This window comes from Notechis scutatus, chromosome 2 (genome assembly GCF_049901735.1).
Source record: "Notechis scutatus isolate UNSWTSFEM ecotype Mainland chromosome 2, rNotScu1.2, whole genome shotgun sequence".
NCBI lineage: Eukaryota > Metazoa > Chordata > Lepidosauria > Squamata > Elapidae > Notechis > Notechis scutatus.
Genome location: NC_142010.1, coordinates 169272361 through 169290192, shown reverse-complemented (window position 1 = coordinate 169290192; position 17832 = coordinate 169272361). Strand labels below are relative to the sequence as shown.

The following is a 17832-nucleotide window of genomic DNA, read 5'->3' as shown; positions in this document are numbered from 1 at the left end:
GGGGCTTCTCATCCAACAGGACCTAGTTCCCAAGTGCATTAAAATTTTATATTTTATTGAGTTCCTGGAAATTAGTATTAGTAATTAGCCAAACAGAAAATGAGGGGCCATCCACTTAGTTTCTCCACTTAGGGAGAATATTAGGCAGCAAGTTGGATATTTAATTAATAGAATCCATGCTCCCCAAGGTACTGCCTGTAGTCAGACATCAAGTAGTCTTTTTTTAAAGAAATGTCTTGTAATTCCACTCCCAATTCTATTACCAAAATATACTACAAAATATCCCAATCCACAAATTCTATCAAAACCATTCCTCCCAAACCTGGATTTTGTGATACATACCAGTATCTTTAGATTGGAAGTTCTCTTATTGTGAAAGGTGTTTTGGTTAATTTGGAATTTAAAAGAATATATCCAGTAATGTCTAAATTGGAAGCTTACATTGAGATACTTACTTTTGGTAAGAATGCTATGGAACCTCAAGAGCAATTTAAAATTTCAGAAGCAATTTGCACTGCTGAATGAAATATGATACTAGTCTAGCACACAGCAGAGCCCCTTGTTTATTGGAGCAAGGAAAAAAGCATTATATAAAAACTGCAAAATTAAAATTACCAGGATAGTTTGCATGCTAGCTTTTTCTTCACTCCATTTTTCACTCTGCTTTTGGAAGTATTCTTGCCAAAAATAGTTCAACATGGTTCAGCTTAGAGAGAAATTGTTCTTGATTCTTCTTTTCCCTAGACTACATTTAAACGGCTCATTAGAACAATTTTTGTTTATTTATTTAAAACATTGCTATATTAGTTCCCACTTAAAACATCTCAATGTTTCCTGTTTGTTTTTTAAAAATTAAACTTGAAGGAAATGCTTATGATCTTTACAAATGCTATTTCAAATCTCTTTGACTAATTTGCCAGTGTTAGCAGAATTTGAATTGTTGAATGTAGCATTATGTTTACATGTAATAAAATGCAGAGTATATGTCAAAAGCCACATATATGACCAAAAGTAATCTTAAATAAGTTCATTTCTGCTAAATAATGAAGCAGTTTTTTTTCTTATAAAAAACTTATTGCCAAGGGATGTTCATTAAAAATCCAAAACCATCTGATATTTAAATTGTTTATTTTTTCATCAAAATTTCTGCCTGTAGGATGGCAATGTTTCTCAGTGCATATTACATGGGAAAAACATATGTCTCAAATATCTTAACACCTGATAATTGGAGGCAGCAGTATGTCTAATAGGCTCTGTAGTCACAGTGCTGCCCAAAATTAAGATGACAAACTTTACTATAAAATATAATAGAATAGTCACTCTGGAAGAGTAGCCTGTCATTATTATAAAGCAAGAGTATTACAGGAAAAATGAGAACCCATCTTGATACAAAATAGGATTGGGGGGATCACAAAATGAGTTCACATCCATCTATATGATGGCTAAGACTATTCCACCATCAGTGCAGTGCAGGGAATTTCGAAAGGAGTTTCAGGGATGTGATTGCATCAATCTTAGTATCACGCAGCAGAAGTTGCACTTATGGTTCCTAAGACTGCTGTGGTTCAGACATTTAAAAGTTGGACTGGGATGTAAATAACTGCAGGTTTTGCAAAGTACACTTGCACTTGCCCATTTTCTGTCTTTAAGTTTCAGGAAAAATATTTTTGAAGATTCAATACAGATAAAACTAATAATTATCAGGCTTTAGAGATAATTATCTGAAATCTGTATCATAGTTTTAAAAGAGGGGCACAGGAATCCCTGTGTTTTTATATAATGCCGCATATAACTACTACAGTCTATAACATTCACTATCTTACAAAGTCTGCAAACATAGGCTATGATTCAACTCTACTTCTCTGGTCGGAGTTCTGTCAGTAGAAAGAGATCAGCAAATTGTCTTCTTCCCTCCTTTCTCTTCAAGCCAAGTATTGCTGTGCCCCAAGCACTATTTGTAATTGGCCATCAAGTGCACAGTACCACTTTCACCTGTCTCTTACACCATGGATCTGACACACTGTGAAACAGGTATATCTACTGAGCAGCCATGGAGAGGAGACAAGGCACTCTGGACTGGGCTGATAGTAGAGAGGACTATGTCAATAGCATTGTTTTTAAAAAGGGACTATGTTTAAGTGACTATATCAAATCTTGCCTAGTTTGCATAAAATGACATGCGAGCATAGACAGAGACCTTTGGGTATCTTATTAAGGAGTTACCAGGAAAGCATGACTACAAAAGAATTATATCTACAAAACATGATAATTTATGGTTAATAGAAACAAAAACCCCAAGTGGCATGGAACAGATATTCGATATTGCAAATTACATGTGTTATATTTTAACAGAACTACACTTTCGATCTAACATTTAATACATTGGTGAATAAACTAAAACATTAACAGAATTACTATAAAATGTTCATAGTCAAAGATCTGCAATGCAGCCAAGCTCTGACTGTATATGTATGCAGTAATTAGTCTTCCAGGTAAATGGTTATCTACAGTGGAAATGTTTATCTACATTTGAAAACCTTTTTATAGCATGTACAAAGTAAAAAACGGGAGCAGAAATTATCTTTTTATATTTTGTGGTAATAGGTACAAGTGAATAGTAAAGGAGCAGGGTCACTTATTTCCACATGCCTGGTGCAGGGTTTCCTTCTGCTGGCTTAACTATACTCAGTAGTTTCATTAACCTTTCCTTTGGTAAAATGTAAAAAACAATTATAGAATGTTGAATCACACAATACATAAACACAGAGTTTTCAAAAAGGGTTTTAAAAAATGAACATTAAATGTCCTGTCTTCTACTCCCTCAAGAAAAATTAAAATTCCATCTCCCCCCACCCTTCAGATAATCAAAAATAAAACTGTCAAAATATTTGTACACTGGACAAACTTTTAAAGTAATGAACACTTAGATACTCCATTATCATCAAAAGTTTTCTTTCTCATTTAAATGGAATTAATGGAAATGGAGTATTTTCAGCCGTGTACATAATAAAAAAACCCTACCAGCAAACTGCTGTGAATGCTTTTCAGCTGTTTTCCAAAATCCCACAACAAAATGCAACTGCTCTTGAAGGGCACAATTCAGCTTTCCAGAATCATGCTTATTTTCAGAGAAGAATTAAAGTATTGAATGCATGCTTAATTCTCTGATTAAAATCACCAGGACATATGCACAATTCTCTGCATAATCATAATCTTTGCTAAATTCGGGAGCTACTTCCAAACCTGTGCCTACGACCCAGTCAAAAATCTCATACATTTGACTGGATTGTGCCATTCTTTGTTTTTTCTTTCTTACTTGGTTTCATAACCATACATTAGTTTTAAAATATTCAATTGTGAAAAGTTTGACTTTATATTTAGACACTGCTATCATGTTCTTTTAAAAAAGATACATTTTAAACATCACATTTCAGCATTCTATTCTCACATCAAAATAAAGTATTAAAATAGAACAGCATCAACTTGTTAAAAATATTTAAATCAAGCAAAATGTTAATGTTGTTTGTTGTTTGATTTAAGTGGCTACCGAGTGTCCTACCCCAGGTCCCCTCTGTGAAAACAGTACATTCACTTTATTGCCCATTCTTTTTTGAGTATGGATGGCCACTGAATGACATGAGATGTTGATAGTTCTCACTCCAACTCTTTTTCACCACTGTTGCCAGCTGAAATCATCATTGCTGCCGAAAACCAAGAAAAACCCTAGGATGGTAGCAAATATGACTGTGTTTCCTGTGAGGACAAGTGCGCAGGCACCCCACTTAATCTATGGAGAAAGGAAAGACAAAGTTTAACATACACAAAAAAATATAACATGCATCAACACAGAAGCTGCCTTATTACAGGCATACATAATTGCTCGGTGAATGAGGGAAATGCCATCCTTTCACAAAGTAGTTCTATTTAATGCAAACCAGTTTTAAATTATTCGTTAACACTTAGACTCAGTTACCTAGTGGGAAGGCAAACAACTTGGTATCCTCTGAATTTCAATAACCTCAAACTATTTTTACCAGGTGAGGCCCAACACCCACTGATTGAGTGTTATACTGTATATCAAAAGGTTATATAAAATCTGGGGAACTTTCAGAGTTGTTGTTTTTTTGCATCACAACACTTAATGACAGTTTGCATATGTTAACAAAATCTTGTTAACTTGTGCTATGTAGGCTTCTGCATCTTGTCTCAAAGGTGTTTTCTTTCAAAAGGCAGCTGGACTGTTTTGTCCTTGAGGAAGACGTTTCACTTCTCATCCAAGAAGCTTCATCAGTTCTGGATTGATGAAGCATCTTGAATGAGAAGCAAAATGTCTTCCTCAAGGAAAAAACAGTCCAGTTGCCTTTTGGGGAAAAAAAAAAAACACCTTTGAGACAACTGTGATCTGGATGACTGAGAATCTCCACAGACCTCTGTATCTTATTCTGAAAGCAAGCATCAAGCATTAAAGGAAAACTGCTAAAAAGAAGGAATTACTAACCAGTTCTGCTCTGGCAAATACAATTGGAAGTCCAAATGCTGAAACAACAATGCCTGTTGTAAGAAATATGGCAAGTTCCTTGCAAGCATTACTTGTAGCATCTGTATCTTCTACAACTCTTCTTGCTATGCAGTATGGGATTGGAGAGAGGGTGTAGAAGAACAAAACAAACAGTGGCCAATATTTGCTGAAAGTAAATAAAAAGGCGTATTTTATTTTATATTCTTTCACTTACATTTGCTTCAAAAATCACACTACTCTTATGTACATATTTTATCTATTTTCCCATTGGGGGTGCATGTGTGTGTAGAGTAAGTTAACATTTATCTTGTTTTGTCTAATTTTAAAAATACTTTTGCTTATGATAATTGAAAATACTACACAAAAACAATACACAGCATGATGTATGTAATGATGGCTAAGGACAGGACTCTCCACCCATAATACTACTCAAGTTGTAGTAGATTTTTGGAATAGGTTCTCTGTAGGTGAAGAATCCCTAGGTAGTACTGTGCAGAGAGCACAAACAAGAAATTGAACAAACAGATTTTGCCAGGTAAGTGTTAATACATTCTGATAGCCTGAAATCTAATCAGAACATAGTCCTTTAAATGTCTCTCAATCAGAACAGGAAAAGTGATTAATTAAAGGTAGTGGGAATAAAATATTGTACTTTCAAATGCTTCTATTTGCATATCATTATGAATCAGGCTGAAAATTATAAAACAGGCTTAAATTCCGTTGTCACTATTATGTCTTGAAAAGATGTTACAAGCCAACCTGAAAGATAGAGTAGTACCTTGATATTTGATTGCTTTGAAACTTACTGAATTTGATATTCAATACATTTTGATGCGAACATTTTGTTCTGGTACTCATCATTTGTTTGGTACTCAACGCACAAGCTAGAATTTTCGGTGTCGGCTGCCTTGTGACTCACTGCATTTGTGGTTAGCCGGCAGCAGGTGGAGATGGTTGAGGAGAGCAAGGACTCTGATGAGAGGCCAGGACCATCAGGGAGTGGACTGCTGCCTTCAGAGATTGTGGGGGCTGGCAGCAGTGACGAGGAGGTTCCCGAGGAGCCTGTGCCAAGTGCACGTGCACGAAGGATTACTCGGAGGAAAGAACAATTACAGCAGCACAGGCGACTCGGGAGTAAGGCTGCAAGGTAATGGCCCCTCCCTCAAGAGGATAAAAGCCAGGTCTGGAAAAGCATTCTTTGCAAAAAGCAAAAGAGGCTCTTAAACTCAAACTGGTGGACATATTAGTTCGTTTGAAGAATTCTGTAAATTAGTTCTTATCTCTGGGTTTTTGGCAGCCTTGACAAACAACTTGGCAAGGCTCTTTCTTGTGAGAGCTAATTGTTGGAAAGCAGCCTTTTATCTGTAAAGGAACAGAATTGTGATTAAACCTTAAAATGTGGGGGCTGCTGCCTTTGTCTGCTTGCTCTCTGGGAACCCAGTTGGGTCAGAAAAAATTGTTTGGTACTCATGGTGCCTCCCAGAGCCAATTAACAATGAATACCAAGGTACTACTTTAGTTTAGGCATAATGATCTGAAAAGCAGTCAACAAGAACAAAACAAAACAATTTCATAGAATACATAAAATGGCTATTCTCAGCTTGGAAAAACTGCCTTCTTTCACTCAGAGGGCTGCTGGACCTTTGCTGAAATCAGCATAGATGTTCTGTGTTTATTTAATTTTGTAAACTGCAAGAAAACAAGGAAATACAATACCTGTAATCTGGAAGGGCACAACCAAGCATCAGGAACATTAGTCCAACAGCTCCTCCAAAAGACAAGCTGATTAAAGCTGTAAAGGCAGATGTAAACCCTTGTCAGTTACAAAACTGTATGAGCGTTTTGCTTCAACAAACACTAAATATAGGAAAAAGAGAAATCAAGATTTTGTTTCTGTTTTTGAACCTATTACTTCTTGTTCAACTATCGTGCATAAATAAAATACAGAACACTTTTATTTTTACCATAAAAACTCCAGTGAACTTGAAGGAAAAGTGAAACATTCAGTGTGAAATACCCTTATCTCCATTTAGAGATATACATATTAATTTATATATTTATAAATTATATTATAAATTTTCTGTATTACATTTGTTATATGTTATATTATGTAATCATTCCATAAAATGAAAAATAGCTTATATATGCATGTTTATGCTTTGTTACAATATGTCACTGCTATTGATAACTGATTTTTTGAACATTCCCTTTTTTTAAATTTGCCTCTTTCTGTCAAGTTGTCACAGGTTTTATGATTATTTATATTATTGCTGCAGATTTTCAAGAGGAAAGTCTGGACATTAATCGTGTATTAATTGATACTGCATTAAGTATCATGAACACAGGAACATTTAAAAAAACTTTTCGCTGATCTTAAAAAGACTTTATAGGAAAAAACTGAGTCATCTTTCTATTGTTATAAAGATAAGAGGTCAAGGTATATTGAGAAAAACAATTGCCTTTATAAATTTATAGAGGAAGCAAGATCCTGGAGTAACTAAAATTTATGTGACTAATCTCTGAGGTAAGAGCTGTATTACATTTTAGTCATATTAATTGTAACCCTGCTGATTGATAATCAAATATTTATGATCAGTTTTACTTTAATGTTTCTCCTTCCTCTTCCTATTTTCCCCATAACAACTCTGTAAATTGGGTTGGGCTGAGAGAGTCACTGGCTCAGTCACACAACCAGCTTTCATGTCTAAGGCAGGACTAGAACACATGATCTCTTGGTTTCTAGCCTGGTGCCTTTAACACTAGACCAAACTGGCTTCATATTGGTTAAAACTCCCCCTCCCCAGCCAAAGTATGCTCATTCAAATGTCTGATGTGCTTCCACCTACTTTGCAGCACATCCAATTCTCACCAGCTTTGAAACTGGTCTCTAGCAAGTTTTGCCTGGTACAATTATATCACTCCTGGTTAAAGGTTTTTTTTTTTTTTGTTGCTAAAACAGCCTTTTCCTCTTTGAACAATAAACATCTGACAGGATACATTGTCCGATAAAATGATTTTACAGGCATTACTTCAATAATCTTTATAATTCAGTGAAGTAGCTTATTAGTATTTAAATAATAATAAACAATATATGCTTATACTAGGTCCTTGGAAGGACTCAATAGGTGGATAAAAATGCCAAATCCACTCTAAACATCTGGGTGTGTGACAAATCATAATAATAACAATACCTTTAATGGCATCAAACATAGATGAATTTGCAAATCCCAAATTCTTGAATAGGATTTAATAAGTGGATAAAAATGCCAAATCCAGCCTAAACATCTGGCTATGTACTCAACCATAATAATGATGTATATGAAGGCCAACCCCAGCTAAAAAATTGGCAGCTGTGATTTCATGTTGTGTTTATATAATAATAAGTTCACAAGACACCACATGTTGTTGCAAAGTAAAAAATAAAATAAAAAACCCCACCCCCCCCCCCCACCCCCACCACAAACAAAAAAAAAAAAAAAAAAAAAAAAAAACCAAAAAAAAAAAAAAAAAATTTTTTTTTTATATTTTTTTTTTTTATTTAATAATAAAAAAAACACTAAAAAAAAATAAAAAAATTTGGGTAATTGATGTGGCAATACCAGGGGATAGTGGAAGACAAAGAACTGGAGAAGATCACAAAGTATCAAGATCTGAAAATTGAAACTGAAAGATTATGGCATAAAGTGGCCCTGGTGGTCCCAGTAGTTATAGATAGACTGGTTACCATATCAAAAACTCTTTGGCAGTGCTTGGTAAATTTGTGCACTGACAAAATTTCCATCTGTCAATTTGCTGCTTGGAATTGCACATATGTGATGCCAATACATTACAACATCCTGGGTTCTTGGGAAGAACTCAATGCATATGAAGATCAAAACTAGTTAAAGAATTGGCAGCTTCCACTGTATAGTTTATTATGGCAGGATTTGGCATTTTTATCCACCTATCAAATACTTCACAAGGGTCTGAAATACACAGATGTTGATGTCTGATGATGTTAAAGGTATCATAGGCAAAGCTGCCCTTTCAAATTGATCAATGGTTATTGGTGTCAATACTGACAGTGTTCAAGTGGTGCTCTGGTTGTTTTGGGATTTCATCCAAGGTGCCTATTACTATTGGCATTTTACTTTCTTTTGCCACAATCATTTTATTTTGATTTGAAGGTTTTGGGAATTTAGTGATTTTCTCCAATTGTTTTTGTTTTATTATGCTGTCTTCAGGTTCTGCCAGGTATACTAACCAAACTATTATCATCATCATCAACATCATCATCTCAACTTGTCACATTGCTATTTTTATGGTCCTCTTTGTAATATTACCCTAAATTGCTATGTAGAACACATATTTCAGCCTTTTTTCATGCATGCACGGAAAATAAAAATATAAAATACCCACAAATACTGCTATGGGTATTCATAGACATGGTTAATGATTGAATCACATCAAAGAAAGATAAAAGTTCAAAATACTTTTAAAAAAAAGTTATTAAATGTACAGTAGTGCTATCTTTTTACTCATTTTTAATACAAAATAGGTATTTCTATCAAACCTATCTCTAACAGCTATGCAGTCCCAACATATACATACAGTACTTATTTAGAATTACTAGAAATTTCTGAATAGTGAAAGACTCGACAAGAGTACTGGTATTTAGTCTATTTCACAAATAGTAATATGGATCTCATTGATGTACGGTGTCAGGACTTTATCAGGCTGTTTTTTTTCCTGCCAGGCTTATCCCACTAAAAATCAGTTTCATCTTAAGTGCTGCAAGAATGAATACATCAGGATCTACATTCAGACAGATGAAAAACGGGGACTGTACTCGAATATTGCTGGAGCGCCTGAATTTAGTGAAGTCTGGTGGAGCCTAAGATGCCATTCCTTTCCTAATTTCCTTTCCGCCCATCAGCCTTGGGAAGATACCCTTTCGTGTCTGCCCCTATCTGACACTCATAGATCTCTGCAGCCGGAAGTTTTATGCAAACCGCCAGGACTAACAGTCACGTATTCTGTAATCTGCAACACAGCCATCTAGAATATAAATATAAAGCTGCCATCCTAGACCCAATAGCTTGAAAGTTGAGTCCAGTGAAAAGCACAGGCCTCATTGTGCTTTTCAAGGCTGCTGCCCTGCGGCGGTTGCCTAGTCAAGCAGCGCCGAGCCCTGTTGTCTCTCATCGGGCAGAGGCAGGCAAAAGGAGACAACAGGGGGCTCTCCACAGGCCCGCTCTCAAACCTCAGCGGCGCAGCCAATGCACCGGGGCAGGCTGAGTTGTCATGGAAACCCAGCGCGGGTTTTCCCCCCCCCTCCCCCGCAACTTTGCCGGCGTGCGTCATCGCCAGGGTGGGGGCGACGTCCCTCCCCTCCACCAACTGCCTGATCTGGGTGGGGGGGATCCGATCCCCCAAGTAGCTCCCCTCCTCCCGTGCCCTTCCCCGAAATCAACCCAACAAGGCTACCTTTGATGCCGGCCATGGTGCTGCTACAGTATTACTTCGCCCAGGCCGCTCCCAACCAACACCAAGGGGAAGGAACGCGGCTAGACAAGCCCCGGAAGTGCGCGCTCGAGACACGGGCAATACTTCCGACGAATCGCGAGCTCCGAAACGGCGGACCTCACTTCGGAACATAAGGCAAAGCTTCGTGTTTGTATCCTGTTTTCCTTGCCCAGGGAAGAGCTGTTTTCCGAAACGGAAGAACGGAATCTTAGGACAGTAACGGACGGGTCTAGTTGTGACTGCCTCCACTCGGCAACAAAAGTCACGAGTGATAATACAACAAGGACCTAGTTATGGAGATTCTCAGTCATCCAGGTTATGGTTGTCCCAACGGTGTTTTTCAAGAGGTAACTGGACTTTCTGGTTTTTATTTGAAGACGTTTCGCTTCTCATCCAAGACGCTTTTTCAGCTCAAAGCAGGATGCAAATTACCAGCTGTCTGCTCTGCAAGGAATATAAATCCTGTCATCTCAAGAAGCGTCTTGGATGAGAAGCAAAACTTCTTCAAAGAAAAAACCAGAAAGTCCAGTTGTCTCTTGAAAAAAACCCTTTGGGACAAGAACTTAGTTACCATGATTAAAAGAAACGTGGGGAGAAAAAAACAACTAAAAAAGACCTGTTGATTGATTGATATGCCATCAATGGATTGATTATGTGCCATGTTTTCGTTGACCACATAAATTTTGTTTATGATGATCTATCTTAATTTGTTTTTTCAATGCTTCCAATGGATCACTCATCAACACTTGTAATACAGTCCATCCACTGCTGGTTGTCTTCTCTTTTCACTTTTGTTAATATTAAAGCCTTCTGATTTCAGTATAAAGTTAATTTGGTCTATTGAATCTTGACTCTATAGAGACATATTGCTCTATTTTCTTCTGGCTTTTTTCAAGTCTTGTCTTTTTAAACTCTTTCAGGGCTTGCAGGAGGTGGTTGGACAAAATATCCAAAAATAGTTTGGAAAGTTTATTATTATTGGACTGTAAGAGTGATTTCATTAGTAATTTGCTATATATTATTGTACATATATAGTTGCAGTCATTTTATAAATGGACTGAATGGTTAAAAGATTTTTTTTCTGCTTTTTATTACAAAACAATAAATCAGCACAATTAAGGTAACAGCCAGATATTGTTAAATAGAAGTTATGGTAGATCCACCAGCTTACCTTGCTTGCAGACACAAGATGACACCAGAATTACTTTTCATCATTATTTGTGTTAATCTTCCCAACCTAGTATTTTTTTATTATGCCACAAAAAGGCCTTGTCTGTTCTGAAAGCCTGATCAATTGTACAAGCACACATACCTATTTTATCTAGAAAGTTCCAGATTCAACAATTATTTAGAATACTGCTTATTTTTCTTTACTGATTCCAATTGGTCTAGAAAGCACAAAATTTGGGGAAATAGATGCAGTATATAGAAATAATTTTCATATTTTAATAAATTATCTAAGTTTTGTATGGTTGGAAATAACTATTAACAAAATATTAAGATTTATTTTGAGAAATTGTGACCAATGTTATATAAAGTCAAAATAGTAGAATACTGAAAATCATTGTGACTAAAGGAGAGCAACTTTGAAAAAAATAGTCTATCATTCTGTGTCACACAAAGCATGGCCAGATGCATTCAGGAAGCTCACAAATAATAATTGTCTTACATGGATTGTCCCAAGCAGTAAATATTTTAATAACCACTTGTCATGGATATAGAGTATATTTTGGGGGCAATCTCTTTGTCTCTCTAAGCTCAGCCCACCTCACAGGTAGCTATTTCACAAAACATAAAAGGCAGAAACATTAAGTATGTATGCTGCACCTTAAATTGGTTAAACTAAAGTTAGGGTAAATATTACGGCCTTTCATTAGTATATTTGGTCCCCTTTGAAATCCATCCAAATGGTGATGTTCACCACAATTAATGGCAACAAATCTCATCATTTAATTCTGTTATATAAAGATCATTTATCAGCCCTAAATTTCTCTTCATTTAGTTTCTAAGGATAATCCCAAATTCTTACTTTATAAATCAGCGTATAAATGGTATAGCAAATAACTTTATTAGAGTAAGATAAACAGTGAAGATCCAGTTACTTATTTTTAAAGGCTTCAAACCCCACTTTATAACATCTGCAAAGCCTTAAAACTATGTATGTATTGAAAAATGTTAAGTAAAACAAAAATATCATGGGACTTGGATAACTGTTATTTTATTCCAAATAGTTTCCATTTCAGCTTCAGAGGACACATAAAGCAGCAAACCTGGTTAAAGGGTTATTTTGCAAACTTACCCACCTTTTTTAAGGTAAGCACAGTTCTTGCATAGAAAGTTTCAAAAATTTTACTAGAGCTCTGGAGTCTGGGATAGAAACATTCAGATAACTAGATCAAACAAATTCAGAAAATCCTAATTTGTTGCTTTCATCTAATGATCATCCCAATTTTTAATTAGTTTGGCCTAGTGGTTAAGGCACTAGGCTAAAAATCTGGTGACTGAGTTCTAGTCCCATATTGTTACTCATGTAGAAAGTTAGCACTTACCCCTCTCCTGGAAGAATGAAATATTCTAGTGTTAGAAGAAATATCCTTCTGGGTTCAGTTTCAAGTGGGGAAGAAAGACACTGGAAATATAGTGACTGCTTGGAAAGATGGTTTAATGGTGGACAGGACCACATGGCTTGGAGTTCCAAAGTGAAAAGGATGACCACATACTTCAACATGTTGGGTGAAAGAAAAGAAAAAGGGGCAAGATGCTGAGAGACATTTGGTTTTATGCCCTCTGTTGGGGTTTGAATTTGAGCTTGTATTCTGATTGGTTGTCAGACTCCCATGGGGCCATGCAGAGGCAACTCTGTAGATTGTCCTGAATCCCAGGCTTGCATTGTTCCAAATCAATAAGTCCTAGGTTTAATTTTAAGGGGAACAGTGATGTTCACTAATGGCTTTTAATTATAATTAGCTGTTTACACTAGTTTTATCTTTTGCACTTTTTTGTATCCCGGTCAGACATTGTTGGAATTGGAATGGATTGTAAAGATTGCAATATGAGTAAGAAATCTGATTTAGAATGCAATGTTCTTTTATTCAGAAGTCAGCTATTACTCAATAGAAAGCACTTCAAAGTATATACCTTTCGTTCATTCAACAAACTAATCAAGTGGCTGTTAAAAGACCATCTTGGTCTAAGACCAAGATTGGGCCAACAACAGCTGCCTTGGCGAAATGCTCTCTAATGGTTTCTTTATTCCTTATTATCATCTGCAATTCACTACGGATTTCATACTCACGAGACCATCTGCTAAGAATTAGGCAATGTTTCCTTAAGGAGCAGCTTTCTGATTCCTCACCCCCACCTGTCTTTGCAAACAAAGAGGAAATTCTAACTAATTCCCGGTGCTATGGATTACAACAAAGGAGGAAAGCAAGAACGCCGAAAAAGGAGAAGAAGTAAACGAGTGGGAATTTTAAACAGACTAAGGAATGGGTGGGGGGGACTCCTCTCCCTTCAATCTTTCTGACTAATTTACACTCACTTGCTAACAAGATGGATGAAATTCATCTCTTAAATAGATGGAATTCTGATTTCTATAATTCTGCAGTTCTTTGTTTTACTGAAACCTGGCTTAATCCACAAATTCATGGGGACAACACCATATACATCCCAGGATTTCAGACATTTAGATCAAACAGAATTGAAGAGACATCAGGTAAAACAAAGGGCGGAAGATTGTTTATATATCAACAACAGCTGGTCTCAGGATATAACTATAATATATAAGTTCTGTGATGAAAATTAGAGTCTTTACACATCAACTGCAAGCCATTTTACTCTCCACGTAGCTGTGTATGTTCCTCCACACGCCTGTGTAAACAAGGCATTAAGAACTCTTGCTGATCAAATTATAGAGTCTGAAGCAGAACACCCAGGTTCCCTTCCCATCATTTTAGGAGTTTTCAATCAAGCAAATTTAAGGAAAGAGCTCCCATAATATTTCCAGCATGTAAATTGTCCCACCAGAGGCAAAAATACTTTAGACCACTGCTACACAACAGTAAAATATGCTTATAGGTCTTTACCATGAGCAGCTATGGGACATTCTGACCACTGCATGATTCCCCTTGTACCTGCCTACAAACAAAGACTTAAAACCGTGAAACCAACAATTAAATCAGTGAAGACTTGGTCGAATGAGGCAAAGCTGAAACTCCAGGCCTGCCTTGATTGCACTGATTTGAATGTTTTTGAAGATGCCTCTGCAGACCTAGATGAGCTCACAGAAACATCATACGTCAGCTTCTGCGAAGACTTATGTGTACCAACAAGGAACCTGCAAATATATAGTAACAATAAACCTTGGTTCACAGCTAAACTTAAGCAGATACGTTGTTCCAAAGAGGAAGCCTATAGAAAAGGTGACAGAATGCTATACAATCAGGCCAGAAACATATTAGCAAGAGAGATCAGAGCAGCAAAAAGAAACTACTCTGAAAAGTTAAGGAATCAGTTATCAACAAATGAACCAGCAAACATGTGGAAAACTCTTAAAAACATCACTGGCTTCAGCAAATCTCCTTCCCAGGCAGAAGGAAATCAACAATTAGCAGATGACCTGAATGTGCTTTACTTCAGGTTTGAAAAGAAACTACAGCCACCTATCTCCACAATCCACATCTCAAACACACCAACAACAGCCAAGCCTCCTACAACTGGCCCCAATTCATTGGGTTCACAACCTCTGGTGATCACAGAAAAAGAAGTGCAAGATCTATTACACAGAAAAAGAAGTGCAAGATCTATTACACAGACAAAAGTCAGGAAAAGCACCAGGGCCAGACAAGAACTAAAAAAAACCCTAGAACTACGCTACCTTCGGTCCGATCTAAGCATATTATATAAAATCATACATTGCAATATCCTACCTGCAAATGAATACTTCAGCTTCAACCATAACAATACAAGAGCAGACAATAGATACAAACTCAAGGTTAATGGCACCCAACTTGATTGCAGAAAATACGACTTCAGCAACAGAGTGGTCAATGTCTGGAATACTCTACCTGACTCTGTGGTTTCTTCCTCAAACCCCAAAAACTTTAACCTTAGACTGTCTACTATTGACCTCACCCCTTTCCTTTTTTTTTTTAAACAAGTTTTATTGATTTTCAAAACACACAAGTCATCATTATCCATTACATGTTTAAACCTTTTTCCATTATAAATTTAACAAGTCAGATAAACTATAATTCTGTTTTAAACCATTTCCATATAAACATACAAAAACCTCTTATCCAATTTCCCTTTATTTCTCTTCACTCTTATTCAATTTTATTATTATTATTTCATCTACTTCTTTCTGACTTAGTTACCATTATTCTCATTCTATATTTCTACAAGGTTTTATTAATTTCCCCCCAAAAAAAACAACATAATCACACAACACACAAAACATAAAAAAGATCTTTTTGGAAAGTAACTTGGACCCAGGTATCTCTCTTTTCATGGACTTCAATAATATTCAGGCTCATCTTACATATCATTACTTATTTTATTTACCATTCTAAGTCTTCTATATTAACTTCTCCACATATTTCACTCTTCTTGATTCTATCTTAACTAATCATCTTAATTTGAGTCATTATATTTATATCTTTTGTCCATTCTCTATTATACCTTTGTCTCATTCCTTTTAAAAAGAAAGAAATTTCTCCTGAAATCACTAATCAGAGTATGATGCCTTTCTATCTCCCCACTAAATCAATCAAATTAATCTTTAAACTACCCAATCCGATTTTGCTTGGTACATTCTAACTGAATAATACATCTAAAACAATTAAATACATAGTTAAGCAATAGATTTAAATATTAAAAACAAAATACTATAATGAAAGTTTTATAATAACATCAATATCATAATCATAAACTCTTTAATTAAAGTTTAATATTCTAAATCTCCCCTCATATTATATTTTCAAACCAATCATTATTAACATTCCAACATTTTAATCTCTTATCAACTCTCAAGCCATTTAAATTTTCTATTTCTGATACAATACTACAATATCATCTTATGTACCTTGCAAAATCTCTTTGAAGAAATTATACTTATCCTTTATCCCTAAAAAAAATTTCTTTTTTCTCATTTAATTTCAAAACTTTGTAGCTTTTCTCCACCTTTTCCCTTTCTTTCTTCCCCCAACAAACCTTTCTAGCCCCCCTTCTTCTAGCCTCTGCCTTACTGGCTTCTCTTCTCTGTCGTATTCCTCTTCCCTTTTGTTTACCATCCTTATATTGATTTTGCACCTTGTTTTTCCCTTTCTTAAATGTTTTTTTAAATCTTAAGTCCTTTATTTCTCTTCTTTTCCTCTTCCTTCCCTCTTGGTCGAGTTCTGAGATTTATTAAAGATGGCTTCCTCTCTTTGTTCTTCTTCTGCTGTCTTCATCTGTTGCAATGTTTGTTGATAATTAATAAGCGCCATTTCTAAAAAAAGAAAGGCTTCTTTCAAACCAGCTTTACCATTTTGTTTTGCTTGCTCATAATCTTTTCTCAGTTCCTCGATAGAAGAAGCCATTATAAATCTTTTCTTTTCTTTTCTCTTACAACAGCCAGAATATTCCAAAGGAAAAATAAGACAATCCCAAAGTTCTCAGTCAGTCCAAACCAAGACAGAGTTCCCACTCTCTCCTCCTGGGGTAGTATCAATTAAAGAAAAAGAAAGTCCAAATCTGTTTCTTAAAATCTTATTGCAATATATTTTAGTCTTTTAATCCTTAAGGCATCTCCTCCAACAAGGTCTTAGCATACAAATATTTTTTTTTAGTCCTCTCTTTTCCCACTCACCGCTTAGAGCCAGTTTTCACCTAAAAAAAAATAGATTTCTTAATATTCACTTTTTATTCCGTAGAAAAAGAGGGTAAGCTATCCTTTCAGCACCATTAAACTGCCGCTTTTTTCCTCTTCTCGAAGGTATCATTTAGAAAGTCATACTTTTCAGGAATTTTGTTAAATATGTCTTAGAGTCCTAGGAACCAAGAAAGACTTTCTCCTCTCAAGCACTTTCTCCACTTCCTCCTGCGCATTCTTACCCGGCTGCCAGCTTCTTTGTGGCGGCCATTACGGACCGCTGCTGCACCGTCCTGGGAAAAGGGGGTTCTGCCGGCCGGGAGGGGGTCTGCAACACCCCAAACCCTTCTCCGGATCCCCTACCTTCAGCTGCCCCTGCAGGGCAGCCTAGCTCCGTACCCGTCTGGGTCGGAGCCCCAAAAACGGCTAGCACGGCAGGGATCGCGCAGCTTCGCAAATCCCTGCCGCTCGCGAAGCCGACAAACCGGAAACTCGACCTCACCCCTTTCCTAAGAGGCCTGTAAGGGACGTGCATAAGCGCATGAAAGTGCCTACCATTCCTGTCCTATTGATTCTTTTTATTTTTCTTATATGTATCCATTTCATGTATTCATAACTATGTTTATACTTATACCTATTATGTTGTAATCGATTGACAAATCAAATAAATAAAGATAACTCCTTCTTGCTTAAAAGTCTGTGCTGACCAATTGGCCCCCATCTTCACCCGAATCTTCAATAGATCACTAGCGATGTGCTATGTTCCTTCCTGCTTCGAGTGTTCTACCATCATCCCAGTGCCAAAGAAGCCCTCCATCAAGGAACTGAATGACTACAGACCAGTTGCTCTAACATCTGTAGTTATGAAAATCTTTGAAAGGCTTGTGCTATCCCACCTGAAAACCATCATAGATCCGCTGTTAGATCCCATGCAGTTTGCATACCGAGCAGATAGATC

General features: G+C 36.4%; 1 protein-coding gene across 1 annotated transcript; it reads right to left on the bottom strand.

Annotated features, from left to right (window-relative positions):
• Positions 1-1111: 1111 nt before the first annotated feature.
• Positions 1112-10058, bottom strand: LEPROTL1 (leptin receptor overlapping transcript like 1). The gene is made up of 4 exons (XM_026688437.2): positions 9986-10058; positions 6236-6311; positions 4499-4685; positions 1112-3787 (listed from the first exon to the last, which is right to left on the bottom strand). The coding sequence occupies exons 1-4, from the start codon at positions 9999-10001 to the stop codon at positions 3671-3673; spliced, it is 396 nt and encodes a 131-aa protein (XP_026544222.1). The 5' UTR covers positions 10002-10058; the 3' UTR covers positions 1112-3670.
• Between the last annotated feature and the right edge of the window lie 7774 nt (positions 10059-17832).